Here is a 20,794-nt window from a genome sequence, read left to right on the forward strand (position 1 = left end):
ACATTCCATGCACAAAGATTGAACTCAAATAAAAATTCATGAAAATAGGTTCTCAGCAAACGCCACACTGATATAAACCTGGCTCCATCTGTAGTTTGCGAAAAGCGACATCAGTTCTGTTGGGGACTGAAAATGATTTTACAAATATTGCTGCATTCCAGAGAAATAAATTGTTAAACTGTTTATGAATTAATGTAAAATAGGTTGTGCGTGTTTCTTTATCCAATTTATTCAAAGAGAAATCCAAGAGGATAAAGCCATGCTTTTGCGCATGCACAGTACAGTACCACCGCTGGTACTGTGCATGTGCCAGGTCAGGTGCCTGAGAACTGTATTGCACAGGTGCTGGCTCCTTGGCAGCAGAGACCAACAGAGACCTGGTGAAAGAGACTGGGCAGCGGAGAATGGTGCAGAACCAGCGGTGCAACCAATGTCAGTTCCCCCCTACTCAAATATATGAGCCTCTGCTGCTAAGTAGTATGAGGCATAAAGTTGGAACAGAAAAGAAATGTAAGAGCATGAGAGAATTACAAAGAGTAAATAATGTATTTCTTTGCTGCTGATCATTGATCCTTAACAAATTAGGCAGGGGGGCATTGGGTTTCTTACCCCAAACTAAATAATAAAGCCAATATGATCTAGCAGCAGGAGGATGATCCAGTTATCAATATTTACTGTCTACAGTACCATAAAGTCTTCATCATTTTACTGTAATTACATATAACTTACTAATAGTCTTGATCCATAAGTCTGATGACTTTTATTGAATTGTTTCAGCTTGTGCAGAGCGTGAGCCAGAGCGTATACTGCCGTGACTGTATAGTAAGGCTTAGAATCCATAAACCCAGAATATGTTGGTAGAACATGGCTGGTTCCCGTACAGTTCACTCCGGAAAAGTTATAAATAAATTCATAAAAATTGTTTTTTAATTTGTTTGGGGAAAGACAATGAAAAATACGGAGCCAAATATCTTCCAATAGGGGATCATTTGGGTGATTAGACAGATTTACATTATTAATATAATGACTAATTCTGGGGATATGTTTAGGGGGAAATATAAACATTAAACTACAATTAATTGATCTAAACATTACTTCTTCTGTATATTTGATATTAACTGACGAGTCATGCAGGATTAGTGTGATATTTTCTTGTATGTTTTTTGATTGATCAAAATATGACATATAATTTAGAGACAATATGCCACATATCACTATAACTCTAGCAGTAAATGTATTCATTTCTGTTATTGTCCTCTTATTCATATCCTCATCATTAACTAATTTCATGATGAACTCAATGCAGATCCCATTCTTCGCCATCATATTACGCAGTACCTGTAGTTCCATGTCCCCGCTACCATCACCTGGTGTAATGACCCCAACCCAGTTCCATCCAAAATGTAGCAGACAACTAACAATAGCTGTATAACGGTCCCGGTCATCTGGGACAATCCGGTGAAAGGTTGGATATAACTGTCTGTCATGTAGGGCAGGGTCAGTGGAGCCATAATTAATCTGGGAAAACAGAATACAATTAAAATATTGGTGTATAAACAACTTTTAAAAGAGTAGTGTAGTCAGGCATACTACAGAGTAATTTGGGCACATTATAGGCGTTGTCAAGTACATTGTACCTAGTACTGCTTATGGTCCTAGCCACAGTTTCTGAACTAAATTGTAAAATTATGAGCTAACTTCAGGTGGCGCATAATCGAGGATGTCCCTAGGTGGACAATGGCCTTATAGCGAGACAATTGTTGTCCAGATATGGATAAAAAAAATGTAAGACCATAGATTTGGATTTTTTGGTCTTCTGCCCAGGCATGCTGATTGCCTTTTGTGTTTAAGCAAACCACATCACCATCAGCAGCATCCTCCTTTTTGTCAACTTCCTCCTCAGCACCAGCTACATTTATTATTTATTAACAGTTTCTTATATAGCGCACACATATTCCGCAGCGCTGTACAGAATATAGTTGAACAATCTCATCAGTCCCTGCCCCAGTGGAGCTTACAATCTATATTCCCTACCACATGTACAGGCACACACAGACATTCTAGGGTTCATTTTTTGATGCGCGCCAATTGACCTACTAGTAGATTTTTGGATTGTGGGAGGAAATCGGAGTACCCAGAGTAAACCCACACAAACACAGAGAGAATATACAAACTCTGCACAGTTAGGGCCATGTTGGGTATTGAACCCATGACCTCAGCTCTGTGAGGCAGTAATGCTAACCATTACACCACCTGTGATGCCCAAGCTACAGCCAATTTCCTCCTCCTGGTGTACAACATTGACAACTTTAAAATCAGGAACTGGACTGTGGGTTATCCTTCCAGCATTTAGAACATTACAGTATATCCACAATAGTTCCTTAATAAATATGATTTTTGAGGCTGTGGGTGACTGATAAATCAGGGCACCCGTGCCAGCTATGGTTTCCAACAACCAGGATCAGAGAATCTCCCAATATAGATGTATAACATTACCAGGTAAGAGGAAGGCAGAGTGATGGTAAATGGCGCTTGTATGATTGCTACAACCGGCGTGGCTCAGTTGTTTTCACAAGCTAGAAGGCAGGGCCGTCCTACCTCTATGTTGGTGTGTTTTACCCAGTTTTTAATGACTGGTGTTTCCAATTGTAAAGAGCAAAGTAATAGTCTGTACTATATAAAAACTGTACACATATAAATATATAATGCCAACCAACTTAACTTATTCCATTAGGTACCAAAATGCCCTGCTCCTGGACTTCCCTTCTAATGTATGATGCCCCTCATCTTGTTAAACTAGTTAATTGAGGAGAAGGGTGTTTCACCGCTGGTGACGGCAATCACACGGAAAGATAGTAGTCCAGGAGCAGAGCATTTTGCCTCTAATGGAATGGGTAATGATGAAGGGTATGGTTACTTACACTGACCTATTGTGTCTCACATAATCTATGGTGGGCACTTACCTGTGGGTACTGGTACAGACTCAGTAACTGGGCCATCGCATGGCTTGTGTGTAATCCAGAATCACCTATAAATCCGGCCACTTCCCCGTGTCCCGTACAGGAGTAATTAGGAGCCTCTCTCGCTTCTCCTGATAATATCTGCAGGACATAGTGTAAGGTTTTCTTGGCATCTCCACAAGTATCATACACATGATAACCCAGAGTCACATTGGGCAGAAGGTCGGGGTCCTTGTTAATTTCATCAATAGCAAAAATAAATGCCAGGATGCTTCTGTACTCCTCAGTGTTAATGCTGCAAGATTTTCGATGTAAAAAAACACCATAAAGTTTAATTCTGTTATATCTTATGGACAGTTTTGAGACTATACAGCCGACAGAACATGCAATATGCGTTACCCATGATGATAAATAATAGAAGAGCAGATGCAACAACCCTGGCCAGCTGCTCCAAAGTAAGAAGACAGATCTCTGTAGATAGATTCAGATATGTCACTATGGGTGTCACGGACCCACCTGGTCGCCTCCTCAGATACGTCAATCTGAGCAGCTCCGGCCATGACTGGGGTTCACTTTGGACACACAAGTCCCCTCTATGATTTAGGCCACCACCAGCAGGCTTGATTTAGCGCTTTCGAATTGCGCAAGGGTGCCTTGCTGCCCTTGACCACACAATACAGTATAAAAACAAAGGTAACGCTGACCACTCTTCTTTGGCTTAAAAAGGTCCTAAGAACACAATTTATTCCTAGAAATACTACAGAGCTTTAAGTGATAAAAATGGTTACAAGATATTGCAATAATTTTAAAAGTACACACAAGAGAAGTACATCTCAAACAAAATAAAAAGGGAACAATGACAGAACTGTATCTTACACCCACTCCGGTTGCTTCCAGCTAGTTTGCTAATCCCCCAAGAAGTAACACTCCAATATTGACAAGAGAGAGGTTTTATCTGCAGGCTCCCTCATCCCTCCCACCCTTGGGATTTTGACCCTTTTCCTGCTGTACATAGTGAATGTCCCTAGATAATGGGTCTTCTACAGTACATGCAGAATTTGTCTGCTGTTTTCAAAGTGATTGGTACCCATTCCTCATCAAGTGAGATGCATAACAGAGAGGCTTCACTGATAAGATCTGCACTGGAGGAGGGGGACAATCTCTGACCTCTCATCTGGATCATGGTTTATGAGGGGTCTCAGATCTTATCTGACAATATAACTTCAGAGGATTTCTACAGATGGACACTCTGAGAGAATACAGACCCAACTTCCATGGGTCACCAATAGTTCACCAGTACAGAAGAAATACATTGATTTCACATAATAATAACAGAAGACATGATTTCACAAACAGACCACATGAAAAGCCTTCTTCTGACACATAATAATTGGAGGCATGATTTATTCGATCCATCACCTGATCGGATCCTGACACCTCCCCCTTTAATATGGCGCACAAAGGTGGTGACCCACGTCACCGTATCATCAGTGCGCTATTAACTACACCACCTGGTTGCAGTGGTCTCTGTGCTGAGACAGACTGATTCTGCTGAATCTCTACTAACACTTCCCTATACTTGGCCTCCGCTGCTAGGGCAAGCAAAGGGTCTGGTTCTTGCCAGCATGGAAAAAGGGGACACAGCTTCCACTATATCAGTGCGCTCACGGACTATGGTGGCAAGGACAGCTGTGTGCTTGTAGTTTGCCATCTCCTGGGAAAATTGATTTCAGGACACTCTCTAAATGGCAGCCTCCCAATCCAGCATTCAAAATTGGAATGAATCTTTCCATTCTTGAATGCTGGATTGGGAGGCTGCCGCTTAGAGAGTGTCCTGAAATCCATTTTCCTTTTAATGGACTGAAAATTGTTAAAATATCCTGGAAGTTCACCCTCAATAAATCAGAATTACCCCTAATTGGTGGATCAAATCCAGAATACCATACTAATATGTTTTTAAATGTTGATTAAATAAACCACAGTGATCAGCAAAGATTCTGCCTAGGATTGCCGTTCATACAGGCCCTTATTCAGATCGGCACGGTACGGCCCGCGTGCGGCCGTACCGCCGATGTTTGTGGTCTGCACATGCGCAGAGGTCATTCTGCGCATGTGCAGCCCCCTTCGCCGCAGACGGATTTCGTCCGCCGCAAAGGGGGCGGATAGGGGCGTGAGGGGCTTCATCCCCTCATTTCCCTATGTGTACGCCCCGCGTTTCATGGGCGTTCCCATGCAAACGCGGGGCGTATGCATGGTAATGAGGGCATGACGCCCTCATTACCATGACATGGGGGCGGAAAGCTGACGTCGCCGGATGTCAGCTTTCAGCCCCCATACAAGCTACCACACGGACGATTGTCCGTGTGGTCTCAGCTTGCGGGAGCTGCCGCGGCGTGCGGCCCTGCCTTCGATGGTCGACGACCATCGAATGCAGGGGGCAGCTCCCACCATGGTGGAGGCGTACGCCTCCACCATTTTTGTGCGGATCGCCAGCCGTCCGTGTACGGACGGCCGTGGCGATCCGTCGGGTGGGCGGCCCTTGGTTTGTGCGGTCGGAGCCCCGTGTGCGGCTCTGACCGCACCAACCAGAATAAGGGCCACAATCTTACGATTGGTTCTACCACTGGTGAAGTCTTACAGACGAAAAACGTTGGGTTTATTTCTTGCAATAAAAAGACCATTCATCCTGAAAAGGACTGTGCATTATTATTACAAACACATTCAACATTGAACACAAGGATTTCCAGAATGTATTTCAGATTTTACTGATTTTATTGTAATACCAACTGGGAGGTACACTGTAAGGATTAGATTGCGCACCCCAATCGTTCGTTTTTGTTATACATACATACATGCACTGACGCTCCCATTCATACATACATACATGCACTGACACTCCCATTCATACATACATACATTGAAGATGGGTCTGCTGTAAACACAGTACTAAAAATGAATATGTTAACACATACATACTGTACATATAACATAACATTAAATAGATTCCTCCTTCTTGGATGAATGTATGCTGTATCCCAATTGGTAGTTTTGTTTTGGGGGACTCACCTCTAACCTCACAATTAGGCTGTTCTATTTAAGGGTAATGACATTGTTGCGGCTTAGCACTCCTTACTATTTAAAATTTAGGACATTGCTGTACAAATTATAGGCCTAAAGCTATGTTTGTAAAGCATGCATCCGCATGGCCTCACACACTATTAACAAAACAATCTATAAATTAATGTTGCACATTATGCTGGGAAGTGGAGTTACACAACACCTGGACCCACATAACTACAACACCACTAATGTCGGATATGTCATTGGATGTACTGTTAAGTCAATTATTCAAGGGGTGAGGCATGGCCACACTCAAAAAAACCACCAAGGGGACCCTTGTTCCTGGAGAAGGACAGGCCACACCTCATGGTCGACCTGCAGTGATATGTTGCAACTAATGATGATGTTGGATACACATATGTGGTTGTTGTGATTGTTTATGTGTAGAAATGTGTAGGTAAACATTAGGCACATTATTTACTTATGGCTAGTTGAGCCATCCTGCTCGCCGCTGGTTGGGTGTCCGGTGGTTGGGGGGGTCAGGAGCAAGGGGGATGGGATTGGAGTTTGGATAGAGGTAGTGGGTTGGAGTGGGGATTGGAGAGGTTTGGGGGTGGGTGGTGGGGAGGTGTAGGGGGGTTGGAAATGGGGTGGGGAGGGGGTGGGGGTAGGGGTGTGGGTGGGGCTAGGGGAGTGGCTGGTGGAAGGGGAGGTAGATATGGGGTGGGCTCCAGCAGGCCCCAATGTTTCCTCCTCCTCCTCTTCCTCCTCACGGCCTTCCTCCTCCTCCTCTTCCTCCTCACGGCCTTCCTCCTCCCGGGCTGCCTCCTCACGGCCTTCCTCCTCCTCCTCTTCCTCCTCACAGCCTTTCTCCTCCCGGGCTGCCTCCTCACGGCCTTCCTCCTCCCGGGCTGCCTCCTCACGGCCTTCCTCCTCCTCCTCTTCCTCCTCACGGCCTTCCTCCTCCTGGGCTGCCTCCTCCCGGGCTTTCATGCGTGCCCTGGCGCGTGCTGAAATGTTCATGTTGATGGCATAGAAATCGAAGGTTGGGTTTCATAAAAATGGGGGAATGAAAAATTCACATTAGTCATGCTCATAACCTTACAAATGATCATTTCAGTTATATTTAATACATTTATCATGCTAACTAATTGATATGCTACACCCAAAAACAGAGTGACTACATATACCCCCCATATACACCCCATAGACCCCCCATAGACACCCCATAGACCCCCCATATACCCCCCATATACACCCCATAGACCCCCCATATACACCCCATATTCCCCCCCCCCCCTAGACACCCCATATACACCCCATATACCCCCCATATACCACCCATAGACACCCCATATACACCCACATACTCATGTGCATGTTTTAAAACTACAGAACTCATTGCTACAAAACGCATAAATATTTGTAAATGATATACTTACATCAGGCAATATGGCGCCGTATGCTGCATAACAGGTGTGGCTGCTTCCGCCGCAGGTCAGACCAGCGCCGCTCCACCTGCCCCAGGCTTCTGCGGACGCCGGTCCGGGCGTAGATTAAGTGGCGGGCAGCATTATACGCCCGCCGCTTCTCCCTATTAGTTACATATGGGCCCCTGGGCCCCAGGCGCCGGTCCATGATTTCAACCAAGACCACCAGCTCTTCGTTTGAAAACGGGTTAGCCCTGGTTGAAGACATATTGGCAATGGCGCAGTTATTAATTGCAGGTACATATATAACTTTTGGTGGTTGCTGACTGGTCTAAAATCTAGTTTTTTTATTATTAACTTTATTAATCCTTCTTACATTAACAATATGTATGCGAATATAAACTTTTGCGGACCGTTCCAATATACACACACCATAACAAACAGTATGCTTTCAATGTATAGAGAGATGTACTGTATATACAGTGTGCGAAAAATTATACACGCAACCAACTACTAATACATACGCGGATCACAAGGCACATACAACATGTTGGTGTATGACAAATTTATCCTTATAAAAAATGTAAGGAAAGCATTGTAATGTTGGTATGTTGAGACATTAGTTTAAGAAAGCATACACGCACTCCCAACAGAGATTACCTAAAAACACTCATCATTGGAATAACATGTGCACACATTTCACCATGTAGCACACAATGGTTAACAACCTGTGTATGTGCATGTACAGGTGAATGCTCAGGTGCGTTGAGACCTGCGTAATTTCCGTGGTAATAAACGTGGAAATTATCAACGGGAAATACCAGCGGGAAATATCGGCGAAAAATTAGCTACTACATTGCGGTAAAAAATATACGCCCCCTTGCTCAAGGCGGGAAATTACCATATAAATATCCAGTCAGATGCTGCCCATAATTGCTGCAAACATGTCTGGCGCAAATGATTCCGCAGCTGAGGACGACCTACAAAGAGCACAAGCAGAATCCCTGCTTGAAAGTTTGAGGCAGAGGGAGCAGGAGCGGAGAAGGAGGGCCCAAGACCAAGGGGGCCCCTCACTAACAATGCCACCAGCTCCACAAGGGCCAAGCAACCAGCCAGAACAAGAGGTTGCATCTTTCCAAACATGTGAGACCCAGCAGCTGCATGGTGAGAAAACTGGGGCCACCAGAAAACGACCTGCACCATCTAGGCCGAGTACTGAGCAGGATACCACCACCAAAAAAAGAAACCCTGCATTTCTAGAGGCAGAATTGCGTATTTTAGTTCCCAGGGCACGAGAATGGATAGCATTACCTACCAGGAAGCCGGGTGCCAGTGCAAGGAGAAACCTTTAGGAGAAGATCACAGAGGAAGTGAACCAGGTGCCTCCCTCTATAATGACACCCTATATTCGGCATTGGACTCTGCCTGCCCTCCCTCCTCTATCCCCCTTCGATGCTCCAACCCCCAACTGTGGCACTCGCCTATCACCCGATTCCTTAAAAAGTGCTCTCGCACTGCTGAGCGCTTCTGGAAGAAATCACGCTCCCTTGCGGATTATCTCCATTTCAAATTCATTCTTTCCTCCTTCAGCTCTGCCCTTGCTCTGGCCAAGGAATCCTACTTTAAGTCCCTCATCCTTTCCCAATCATCCAATCCCCGCAGGCTCTTCGCCACCTTCAACTCCTTGCTCTCCCCCCTCCTCCAGCCCTTCCGTCCTCCATCGTAGCCTGATTTTGCTACCTACTTTTCAACCAAAATCTCCTCTCTCAGGACTGCCATCACTGCTGCCATGACCTCACCCTCTCCCTCCTCCCCTCCTACATCTCCACTCCCCTCCTTCCAACCCCTGTCCTCATTTTACCCCACCACTGCTGCTGAAGTCCATTCTATCCTTCAATCCGCTTCTCCCTTCACCTGCCCGCTCGATCCTATCCCCTCCAATATCCTGTCGTCTCAGTCCGTCAGTCTGCTCTCACCTTGCTCACCTCTTTAATCTTTCCCTATCCTCTGGGATCTTCCCATCCTCCTTCAAACACGCTCTTGTCTCCCCAATTCTCAAAAAAACAAATCTGGACCCCAACTCTCCATCCAACTACAGGCCCATCTCCCTCCTCCCTTTTGCCTCCAAGCTCCTAGAACGTCTGACCTATAATCGTCTCCTAAGCCACCTTACTGCTAACTCCATTCTAGAACCCCTCCAATCCGGGTTCCACCCTTTACATTCCACTGAAACTGCCCTGACCAAAGTCACTAACGATCTACTATCTGCTAAATCCAAATGCCTCTTCTCTATCCTCATCCAGCATTATCTGTCGGCAGCCTTTGACACTGTTGACCACCCTTTCCTGCTCAACACCCTCCGCTCCTTTGGCATCACTGGCACGGTCTTCTCCTGGTTCACCTCATACCTCTCCGATCGCTCCTTCTCTGTCTCCACTTCGAGCTCCTCCTCTCCTACTACCCCACAGCCAGTCAGTGTTCCCCAAGGGTCAGTCCTTGGCCCTCTTCTCCCTCTACACCACCTCTCTGGGCACCCTCATCGGATTCAGTATTGAATCCCGGCGGTCGGGATCCCGGCGTTCAGAATCCTGACGCCGGAATCCCGACAGCCGAAATGCCGACAAGGGGGGGACGTGGATCGCCCCCCCTTGCGGGCTCGCTGCGCTCGCTACGCAGCGGGCCCGGTGCCTCGCTACACTCGGCACACTAATTTATTCTCCCTCCAGGGGTGTCGTGGACACCCCAGGAGGGAGAATGTGTCGGCATTTCTGCGGTCGGGATTCCGGCGTCGGGATTCTGAACGCCGGGATCCCGACCGCCGGGATTTTAACTGCATCCCCCCATATCAGCTCCGATGGTTTTCATTACCACCTTTATGCTGATGATACCCTAATCTATCTCTCCTCCCCCGACCTATCCCCATCACTCCTGTCCAAGGTCTCCGAATGCCTCACGGCCATCTCAGCCTGGATGACCCAACGCTTCCTGAAACTAAACATGGCTTAAACTGAACTTCTAATCTTCCATCCCCTGAACATCCCCTCTTCTCCCACTATCTCCATCAGCATTGGTGAAACCGAGATCACCTCCACCGACCAAACGCGCTGCCTCTGTGTCATCATTGACTCCTCCCTCTCTTTCACCCCACACATTCGTGCTCTCTCACAGTCTTGCCGCTTTCACCTATGCAACATCTCACACATCAGACCATTCCTCTACACTGACGCGACCAAAATTCTCATTCATTCTCTTGTCATCTCCCGCCTTGACTACTGCAACATCCTTCTCTCTGGGCTACCTCTCACCCGCCTCGCACCTCTCCAATCCATTCTTAACACTGCTGCTAGGCTCATCTTCCTCTCCCGCCGCTTTACCTCCGCCACCCCCCTCTGTCTATCTCTTCACTGGCTCCCCATTCCTTTCCGAGTTCTCTTTATACTCCTCACCACCACCTACAAGGCTCTCTCCTCCTCCACCGCTCCTTACCTCTCTTCACTGATCTCTATCCACACTCCCTCCCGTCCTCTTTGCTCCATCGCTGACCGCCGACTGACCTCTCACCTAATCACCTCCTCCCACTCCCGTGTCCAAGACTTCTCTCGCGCTGCCCCCCTGCACTGGAACAACCTCCCGCAACCCATCAGGCTTTCTGATTCCCTTACCTCCTTCAAGCGCTCCCTCAAAACCCACTTTTTTCGACTAGCTTATCCCTCCTCCTAACCTCTTTTGATCCTCCTATCCTGCCTCCGTTCCCCTCCGTTCCTACTTATCCTATTGTTTTTCGTTCGTCCACCCACCTATTTTTAGTATGTTAACTCTTATGAGTAGGGTCCTCCTTCCTCACGTACTCACCCTACCTCTTTACCTCACCTGTGCCCCTGTCCTGTTCTTCCCTTCCTCTACTTCATATTCAGTCTCCTCGACAATTTTGACACCTACTTCTGAACTGATGCTGATTTTAGTTCTATCAGCTATACCCCTATTCATACTGTATTTTTCAACACACCCTGTACGTTACCTTGTAATTAGTTTTTTTGTTTGCTATGTACGGCGCTGCGGACACTTTGCGGCGCCTTATAAATAAACGTACTACTACTAGGTGTCAACAGTGGTCAGAGATTTGACATCAGTGAAGAAAAGGCAAGTCTGTTTCTCCCCCTGATAATGTCATATGTGTGTACATATGTTACATGTATGTTTTGATAATAATAGAAAGATGTGTTTGTAGATATTGCTACACTTCAATGTCACATGTGAACACAACCATGTCTAATAACCCACATTTATATATGAAACATGCACCATTGGTGTGATGTGAGGTTATGTGCACAGTTCTGCTCATGTGAAGTATGTGATGGGACAACAGAAAGTGTGTAGTTGTAAAATAGTTGTAGTAACAAGTTCCAGATGATGCTACTGAAACAAGGATGTCAAAACTGTGCACATGTAGCTGGTGTGAAACTACACATCCCAGCATGTCTTCCCATAGTTAAATAACTCCATATTATCAACACTGTCAAGCTATGGTGGAATGTGTAGTTTCACAACAGGTGGAGGTGCATAATTTGGCCAGGGATGATGTCATTTCTGCATAGTGATATATGTATGTGCATTTAGTGGCCTAATGAATGAGATGAGACATTGAAATGCCTCATAATGGAGACATTAATGTGTGTGTGGGAAACATATGCACAAAAAACATAAGATCACCCACACTAGGAAATGTAACGTAGTCATGATGTTCACTAGCACAGTGGTGCACATATCTTATGGTGATATTTGTATTTTTGACCTTGTAGGTGGTCAGACTTCAAAACGACACTGAAGAGGAAGATGACTGACCGGTACAACCACAGCATGTCCACCGGGAGGGGGCCTATCCCAGAGAGCTTGGAATATACCCCCCTGGAGCAGGAGGCCTTGGATGTCATTGATGTGGCCGAGGTCAGGGGGATATCCAATATGGATAGTGAGCTCCCGGCGGAGGTCTTTGCTGGTGCTTTTGATGGTAAGTCACAGTAATGCATTGTATTTGGTAAGAGAGATTTTTTGTGTATGTGATGGTGACATTGTTTACAATTATTATCCTAGAAGAAGCAGAATCACCAGATGAACCGGCAGCATTTTCCTCTTCAGAACCACAGGTGGAGCAAGTGGTCCAGCCTCCACCAACACGCCACCCCCAGCCACAGGCCACATATGATGCCAGGTGGATCGAGATGCTGGACAGGATCGAGCAGCAAGGGGTGGAGGCTGCAGGCCGTCAGCAGCAGTTTGTGGAGTTCATGGGGGATTGGAAGGAGACAAACAGGCAGCAGTTTGAGGCCTTCAACCGCCAGAATGACATTCTGGTGGCTGGCATGCAAAGCATTGCCCAACAACTCAGCCGCCAGAATGACATTCTGGCGGAGCTGCTCACCACCGCCAGGTCCCTAAGGGACAATCCCCCATTTGCTGGCCCACCCCAAGCTGCTCCCCAACCTTCCACCTCTGCTGACCCTCCTGTGTCCACTAGGGCAAGAGGGCGCAAGCCTTCAGTGCCAAAGGCCCCTGTCCCCAAGGCCCCACCCAAAAAAGGGAAAAAAGGGCCAAAATAATGACACCTGGGTCACTTCCTCTGTGTTTGGACCCCAAATTTTTAAATTGCACTGTGGATCCACTTCCTGAGTTGGCCATCTATCCATTTTCGTGCCATGGGCAGTAAAGTGCTTATTTAGACCTCTAGAAATGCAGGATTTATTTTTGGTGGTGTGTATCATGCTTAGTATTCTCCCTGGTTGTTGCAGGTCGTATTCTGATGTCCACATTTCTTTCACCATTGCATTTGCAGGGTAACACATGTTTGGAGATGTGCAACCTCTTGTTGTTGCTGATTGTTATTTTTGACAATATTTTATATTTTATTTTTATTTATGATATTAAATTGTGAACTAAGCTGTGATGCTGAACAGCAAATACATTTATTTTAACAATGAAAACACAATTGTTGTATGTGTAATTTCTTGTGTGAAACAAATAATACATTTATGTGTACTTACTGACCAGGGTATTTTTGTGCATTTATTGAAGTGTTGTAGAAGTTTCCCATGTGTAACCCTCTCCATGGCCATTCACATGTTCATATCCAACTTTTCCCAGCTAATTAGTTTGTGTCAGCACATGTGCAGAGCAACTTAATAGGTGAGAAAGCAGTTTGTGTGCAGGTGAGGTAGCTCCTACAGTAGTAGGTAAAAGCAGGTCCAGAACAATGATTTCCTCATGGAGTGGGTGAGGCAGACAAACAAGGGTCAAAAGGGACATTTGTGTAGAAATGCATATGTGTCCTCCCTAAAAAAACAGTCATGTCTTGGTACAGGTATGTTAAAGATGTGTGAGTCGCCCAAACATGATAAAATTGCTTGTGAACAAACATGTTTACACATTTTCATATAAATGATTTCTCAATATCATAAGCAGAAGTAGGAATCCTTTCTTAGAGAGATGTGATTGCAATAATGTGATTGGTGACATTTTACATCCAAAGTGTAGTAAAATCCAATTCATAGCAGATCAGAAAGTGGTACAGTTATGTTTTTTGGGTGCTATACAAAGATTGTGTGCAAAAACATTGCTGAAACATCCTTTGTAGCTGTTAGATGTGGTTTATGTATTTGTATCATAAATACAAAACATATGTTGGTTTTAGAGTGAAAACGTTGACACATGTCGACTTGTGTAGATTGAGTGTGCTGCTGTGTAAAGTAAATGAAAACACGTAGTGATTGTGTAAAAATGTTTTACAAATACCTACCTTGGCATATATAAGCAGGTCTTAAAATGATTCTTACCTTAAATTAAACCAACCTTTACATGTAGAGAAGTGTATAAAGATATGCTTCCAATGTGTTTGAGTGCTGTGTGTGGCTTGCAGGTAGTGAAATAATGGTTTGGACTTAATAGGCTGCAGCATTGCTTATTACATTCAGGTGTATGTGTTTGAGTAGTAATCAGCGTAAATTAGCAAACCCAGGCGCACGCTGGCATGCGGTATCTGTAGGGGTGGTCTGAGGTGGCGGTTGGCGGCCGCCTGTTTTGTGTCCGAAATGAACGGTGCTTTCGCCGATCAAGCGGTAGTAGCACCGTACATTTTTTGAGCACACCCCTGTGTACGCCCATGTTTACGCCCAGTTTCCCTCATTATTTCTTCCGCTCCCCTCAACACGCCCCTATGCCGCCCACAATGACCGTACTCTTGCGGACAGGTTTTTTCGCATGGAAAGACCCATTAGTCAGCGTTGTGGAGTCGTCGCGCCTGCGCATTGTGGAAGGTACGCATGCGCAGATAAAAAAAAAACCCGGAACGTGCGCTTACGGCCCAGCCGCCCGAACCAGAATAAACCCCTCTATGACACTGTCACCTCTGCAGAACTGTCACAGCGTCAATCACACTCATACCTGGGGACACCTGGTGGTAGCTGCACACATGTTGTGGGGTCTCTCTGTACATGTACAGTATGTGATAGGTGTTAGCTTTCAGGGAAAATATCTGTTTCCCTTAGTAATCCTTTTTACCTATTTAATAAAGCTATCAGTGTCTACTCTAAAAACGGTACTTGTTTCCTAGCACAGCCACACCGATTTGTATCGGGGTGATCGGGTCGGAAAAATTGCGTCGGTCGCATCGCATGCGACCAAATCGCATGCGATGCGACCGACGCAATGGACCCGATTTTTACATTGAATCAAATGTGAATAGGGCCCCTGGGACCCTATTTTAGATTGGATTCAATGTAAAGTAGTCCCCAGACCCCAATTTTTACCCCCTCAACGGCACCCCACGATTGACGCCAACCCGAAGCTTGGCGAGCGCAGCGGTGCGCGTCCTCCGACTTTTTCATACCCCTACTCTCCACTTTGGCGTGGAGTTGAGAATATAATGTGTGGCGAGCGCAGCGAGCCACCGAGCCCGAAGCGTGGCAAGGGGATGCGTATAACTTCACAGGTATATGCGTCCCCTCGCGGGGCTCGCTGCGCTCGCCACGCTACGGGCTCGGTGGCTCACTGCGCTCGCCACACTTTATTTTCTCAACTCCACGCCGACGTGTATAGTAGGGGTATGAAAAGGTCGGAGGACGCGCACCGCCGCCCCTCGCGGGCTCGCTGCGCTCGCCACACTTCGGGTTGGCGTCAATGGTGGGGTGACGCTCACAATGGGGTTGATTAACTTTTTAACGATGACGGGGCCATATACAATGTGAAATAGGTCATATTGGCCCATTTCACATTGTTTGCTATGTAAAATGGACTTAATCAAGTCCATCTCATCTTGTGCCATTATAATGGCACAAGACTGACGCGATGCTCCCGATTTCAATGTTAAAAATATTTTAACATTGAAGTCTATGGCAAAATCGCGTCCATCGCGTCATGTTAATGCATGCGACCGACGCGATTGTCCCGAATTTGCCTTTGCCGGCAAAATGGACCTGATTTCAAAGTAAATCGGGTCCATTGCGTCCATCGTGTACCTTAACTTTAAGGTACACGATGGACAAGATTGTGGCCGTGCTAGGAAACAAGTACCCTAAAAATATATTTCTTTTCATTAAGATAAAGCTTAATTGTGACAATACATAATAAAAGTAAAAAATAACAATTTGAAACTTACTATGCGCATACAGAGAATAGAGATTTTCTATGGCTTTTGGTGTCCTCTATAATTCTGGAATGAGCAGATATTAGTCCTCCGATAATGATGTCTCCATCCTGGTAATACTTATACTCAAACACAGGCTTATGTGCAGCCAGGTGACACTGTTCCGGCATTACACCCCCATAACATGTTACCGGCAGGATAAGGAGGAACAGATATGTGGCAGAGTGTACAGGAGACCAGTCCATGGTATACGCAGGATCTTCTCATACTGTGATGTCACTGGCAGAGCTGCAGGTCCTCAGTACAGGGGAGATATACAGAAACCAGCAGCTTATATACTGTATCTGGGACTGATATAGACCAGATTTATCGTAAATAATAATTGACATAATTATAATTCTCAAGAACACAATCTACATTTGGTTTTGGTAACCATGCAATCAGCCGGCATTGTTTGTTATAGATCTTTGTTTTGTCCCAATATGAATTTTAGACATTTGACTTTTTAAAGGCTACATTATAAGCAAAATATAAAAAATAAAGGAAAGACGAGGGGTCCTTTAATAGGATGAGATATTTTGACTTTTGCAATTTTTATTACAAAACTCCAGAATTTGCAAGTTTTTCTGAAAACACCAATTTGTGCGAATTGGGCTGTATATCGCATTTTCATATCACATCCAGATGTTTTCCAATTCAAAAGTATACAAATTGGCAATTTAATTGTTAGGAACCATTAGTATGGTTCAGTTCTGTTTTGTGTTCTGTTTAGTTTGTGTTTGGCATTTGACTCTTTGGTGGCCTCCGGTGGTCAGTCTGTGCCATTGCAGCTAAAATGTTCTGGAGTCTTGATTTATTCACAAGGCTGATTGATAATGAGCTCATTATTCCTGCTGGTAGGTTGACTAGAGATGTCACAGGTGTGCTAATCACCTGAGTCCTTCTTAAGGCATTCTCCCCAGTAATGCAGGGCCGGTGATAGCTTCCTGTTTCCTGGATTACAATTTCCTGGTCTGGATTGTCCTGTTCTGTCAAGTATCTTGTCCTGCTGCAGTCTGGGTCCAATCATCCTGTGCCTTATGCAGGATTCTTCCTGGGACGTGCTGCTGCTACCTTTCCTGCGTGAACCTGCTGATTCTCAAGCATCTGGGAACCACTACCTTCCATCTTATGCCCGGTGTCGTGAGTAGTCTTAGGCTACGGTTAGGTTGCACTGTGGTGCATGTCAGTTGCCCAAGAGGAGATTGGGCATTATTCTTCCAGTTTATTAATGTGGGGTTGTTCCCCTTTAAGTTGTGCTAGGAAGAACTTGTCTGTGTGTGACGAGGTCGCCTCGTGTTTGGTTGCGACAGGGTCGCTTGACTGTTGTTTTGGTTGCGACGGAGTCTCAGTATTTTAATTATTATTTTCCATACTTATGTCACTTCAGGGACTTGTACTTCTGCATTATCCTCTTTAGTCGGGGTTATTAGTTTAGTCAGATTGTCCTCTTGGACCTATCCCTGGCAGTCGTCGTGGGCTTGTCACCACCCAACACCTGGCTGCACCGGAGCTTGGGCAGGCCTAACTCGCCCTTTTAGCCATGGCAGCTACAGGTGAAGCCTAGCATCCCGCAGTCCACGACCACCTTTCAGGGAGGGCCAATAAAGTGAGGTTAGGGGCAGCTCCACCATACAGTCTGGGAGATGTTCTGTTACCTCTGTTACTCCTCGGATTGTAACATTATCACCGGCCATACCGATATATACAGTATATATATATATATATATATATATATATGTGTGTGTGTGTATTTGTTGTCAGCGGTCATTCAGCGGCACTCGGAGTCGTCAATAAGACAATAGACGCAAGATACTGTGATCAAACGTGTTCGATGTATTATAACATCTTCATCAGGATAGGTGTACATACAATTAAATCAACCTTAAGTAGACATCAGAAAAATATAAATGAATATACGTGTACTATACCAAACCAAGTGCGGACAACATGTGTAGGCATAACATACATTGAAGCAAATATACATACATGTAAATAAATGGTACGATTAAAATGGAATTCATGGAAAATCAAGAGAAACAAGAAAGTAAATGCGCAATAGCATGAAGGTACTGTATGTAAATGAAAATACAATCGCAACATAATGCCAAGAGCACCCCCGCGGGTCTGCTCATCCTGCATCTATGGTTGCTACAAACATGATCAATGTAACACTAAGGTAATAAGCAACAAGGTAAGCAATAACAGAATCACAAAAAGCAATGTAGGCCAGCGGATTCATTCAATCCATGGGGCGCCAATGTCCCCAATCTGTGGATTTACCTAGCTTATCTGCAAAGCAATCTGAGGGATCTGTCACCCCCTCGCATGTTGACTGATTCATGATCAATTATGGTATACCGTAACATTGCAAGATTGTGTCCCACATTGACAAAATGTCGAGCTACAGGTTGGTCACTGCATCCGCAGGCCAATGCAGCTCGAATGGTGGATTTATGGTTGGCTATTCCCTCACGCAATGTCCGATCGGTCTTGCCAACATAACAAAGACCGCACGGAAAAGTGATCATGTAAATAATGTTCCTTGTAGTACATGTTACTCTGAACTTGATCGGTATGCGCTGTCCTGTATGGGGGTGGGGAAAATCTTTGCCAGTTGTGAGGGATCTACACACTGCGCAATCTATACATTTGAAGCAACCTGTACGTGGCTGTAGAAAGTTACTTTGTACTGAGTTGGACCGTCCCAACCCTTATATGTCGGTTCTCATTACCCTGTCTCTGATACTCTTCCCACGTGTATAGCAGGGCATGATGCGCGTTGCACCAAGTCCCAGATCAGAATCTGCTGACAACCGGACAGTTTTTTTTAGCGATGTGCTGTATGGTGCCACTAGCCACATTGTAATGATTCACTCACGGGATACATTTGCCTCTCTCTTTCCTGGTGCGTTGGCAGAGTGTATCATTGCGCAAACTTTGTAATGCTCTCTGTTTGGCTTGCAGTAAGGACCTTGTACCCCTTAATAAAAAGTCAGTGGTCATTCTATTGATGTGTATGACTGCCTTTTCGTGGTTGGAACAGATCCTGATTGCTGAGGGGAGAGAGTACTTAAGTTTTTTGGTGTGGAAAATGGTTGCATGTAGGGTGGTATTCTGGTCAGTTTGTTTACGGAATAGTTCAGTGTGTAGCTGATTGCTGATGATGCTGACCTGTACATCAAGATAGTGGACCGTGGTAGGGCTGATGGAATACGTAAATTGTACCGATTGGATTGAATGAATCCGCTGGCCTACATTGCTTTTTGTTATTCTGTTATTGCTTACCTTGTTGCTTATTACCTTATTGTTACATTGATCATGTTTGTAGCAACCATAGAAGCAGGATGAGTAGACCCGCGGGGGTGCTCTTGGCATTATGTTGCGATTGTATTTTCATTTACATACCTTCATGCTATTGCGCATTTACTTTCTTGTTTCTCTTGATTTTCCATGCATTCCATTTTAATCGTACCATTTATTTACCTTTTTGTATAAATGCTACAATGTTTGTTTTGTCTACACATGTTTTCCGCTCTTGGTTTCCTATATTACACGTATATTAATTTATTTTTTCTGACATTGTATCACCATGAATACAGGCACCAGTGATTGCATCATTTGTGGGCGCACTTTGACTGGCTACGTTCACGGGGATATGTTCATGGGGTTAAGATGTCTACTTAAGGTTGATTTCATTGTATGTACACTTATCCTGATGATGATGTTATAATACATCGAAAACGTTTGATCACAGTATCTTGCATCTATTGTCTTATTGACGACTCCGAGTGCCGCTGAAATATTTGGACTATATTTGGCTTCCAATGTATGGGTGACCTAGAGGGCACCGGAGAACGGTAACTATCCTTCCATTGGAGTGCTGTCCCCACACGCATACTATATATATATATATATATATATATATATATATATATATATATATATATATATATATATATATATATATATATGAGTCTGGTGGAAGTCTCACTAGGTAGAAGTCACCTCAAGGTATTGGTTACCTGATATCGGTTCTCTGCGAATAGTAGGAAAGACCTCTCCATCAGATTGTGGGATAAATGTCTTTCTATGCTTGGCCTTCAGCCCCTTCAAAGGTTGTGAAAAAATCCTTACAAATAGTAGGAAAAGACCCATCTATTAGGTTGTAGGATAGATCTCCTTCCATATGTGATAGGCTTTTTGCCTTTCCAGATTTCCCCAAAAAGATTGTGAAAAGCGAAAGAACCGTTCCGGGCTGTTTTGACACTGGACCTCGTTTTACCATTATTGTGGGAAGTCCTACTAAAACCAACACTTCCATCAGTGATTGATTTTATACTGATCTGTTTCGTGCATATGTACGTAAAAAAAACCTGACGAAGCCTTCCTGAAAGGCGAAACGCGTTGGTAGTTTTTTGACATCTTTAAAGAACACGTCAATGAAATTTTAAAAAGAAAAACCTTTTAATAAAAGATTATTTTAATACTAAGTTGTATATATTGTTATATGCGGTGTAAAATCACTCTCTAACCAGGTGGTGGAACACGACTTAGCGCTCTCTATATCTTGGTGTCTACATTTCTTCATTCTGTCTCCCGCTAACAGGGGTGACTTATAGAGTAGCTGCTCTCTGGTGGCGCACTTGGGGTCATTACCCACTTTTTAT

At 44.8% G+C, this 20,794-nt stretch overlaps 1 protein-coding gene across 1 annotated transcript in view; it reads right to left on the minus strand.

Moving 5' to 3' along the window:
* LOC146005545 (vomeronasal type-2 receptor 26-like) overlaps window positions 1-16,330 on the minus strand; it is a 38,128-nt gene extending 21,798 nt beyond the window's left edge. Inside the window, exons 1-3 of the mRNA XM_083163603.1 lie at window positions 16,098-16,330; window positions 2,964-3,255; window positions 1,339-1,518 (exon numbers count right to left, since the gene is read on the minus strand). Coding sequence (XP_083019729.1) covers window positions 1,339-1,518; window positions 2,964-3,255; window positions 16,098-16,330 — 705 coding nt within the window. The remainder of the gene's footprint in view (window positions 1-1,338; window positions 1,519-2,963; window positions 3,256-16,097) is intronic.
* Window positions 16,331-20,794: the final 4,464 nt, after the last annotated feature.

Source organism: Crinia signifera, chromosome 1 (genome assembly GCF_055691185.1).
Source record: "Crinia signifera chromosome 1, ASM5569118v1, whole genome shotgun sequence".
In the NCBI taxonomy this organism is placed as follows: Eukaryota; Metazoa; Chordata; class Amphibia; order Anura; family Myobatrachidae; genus Crinia; species Crinia signifera.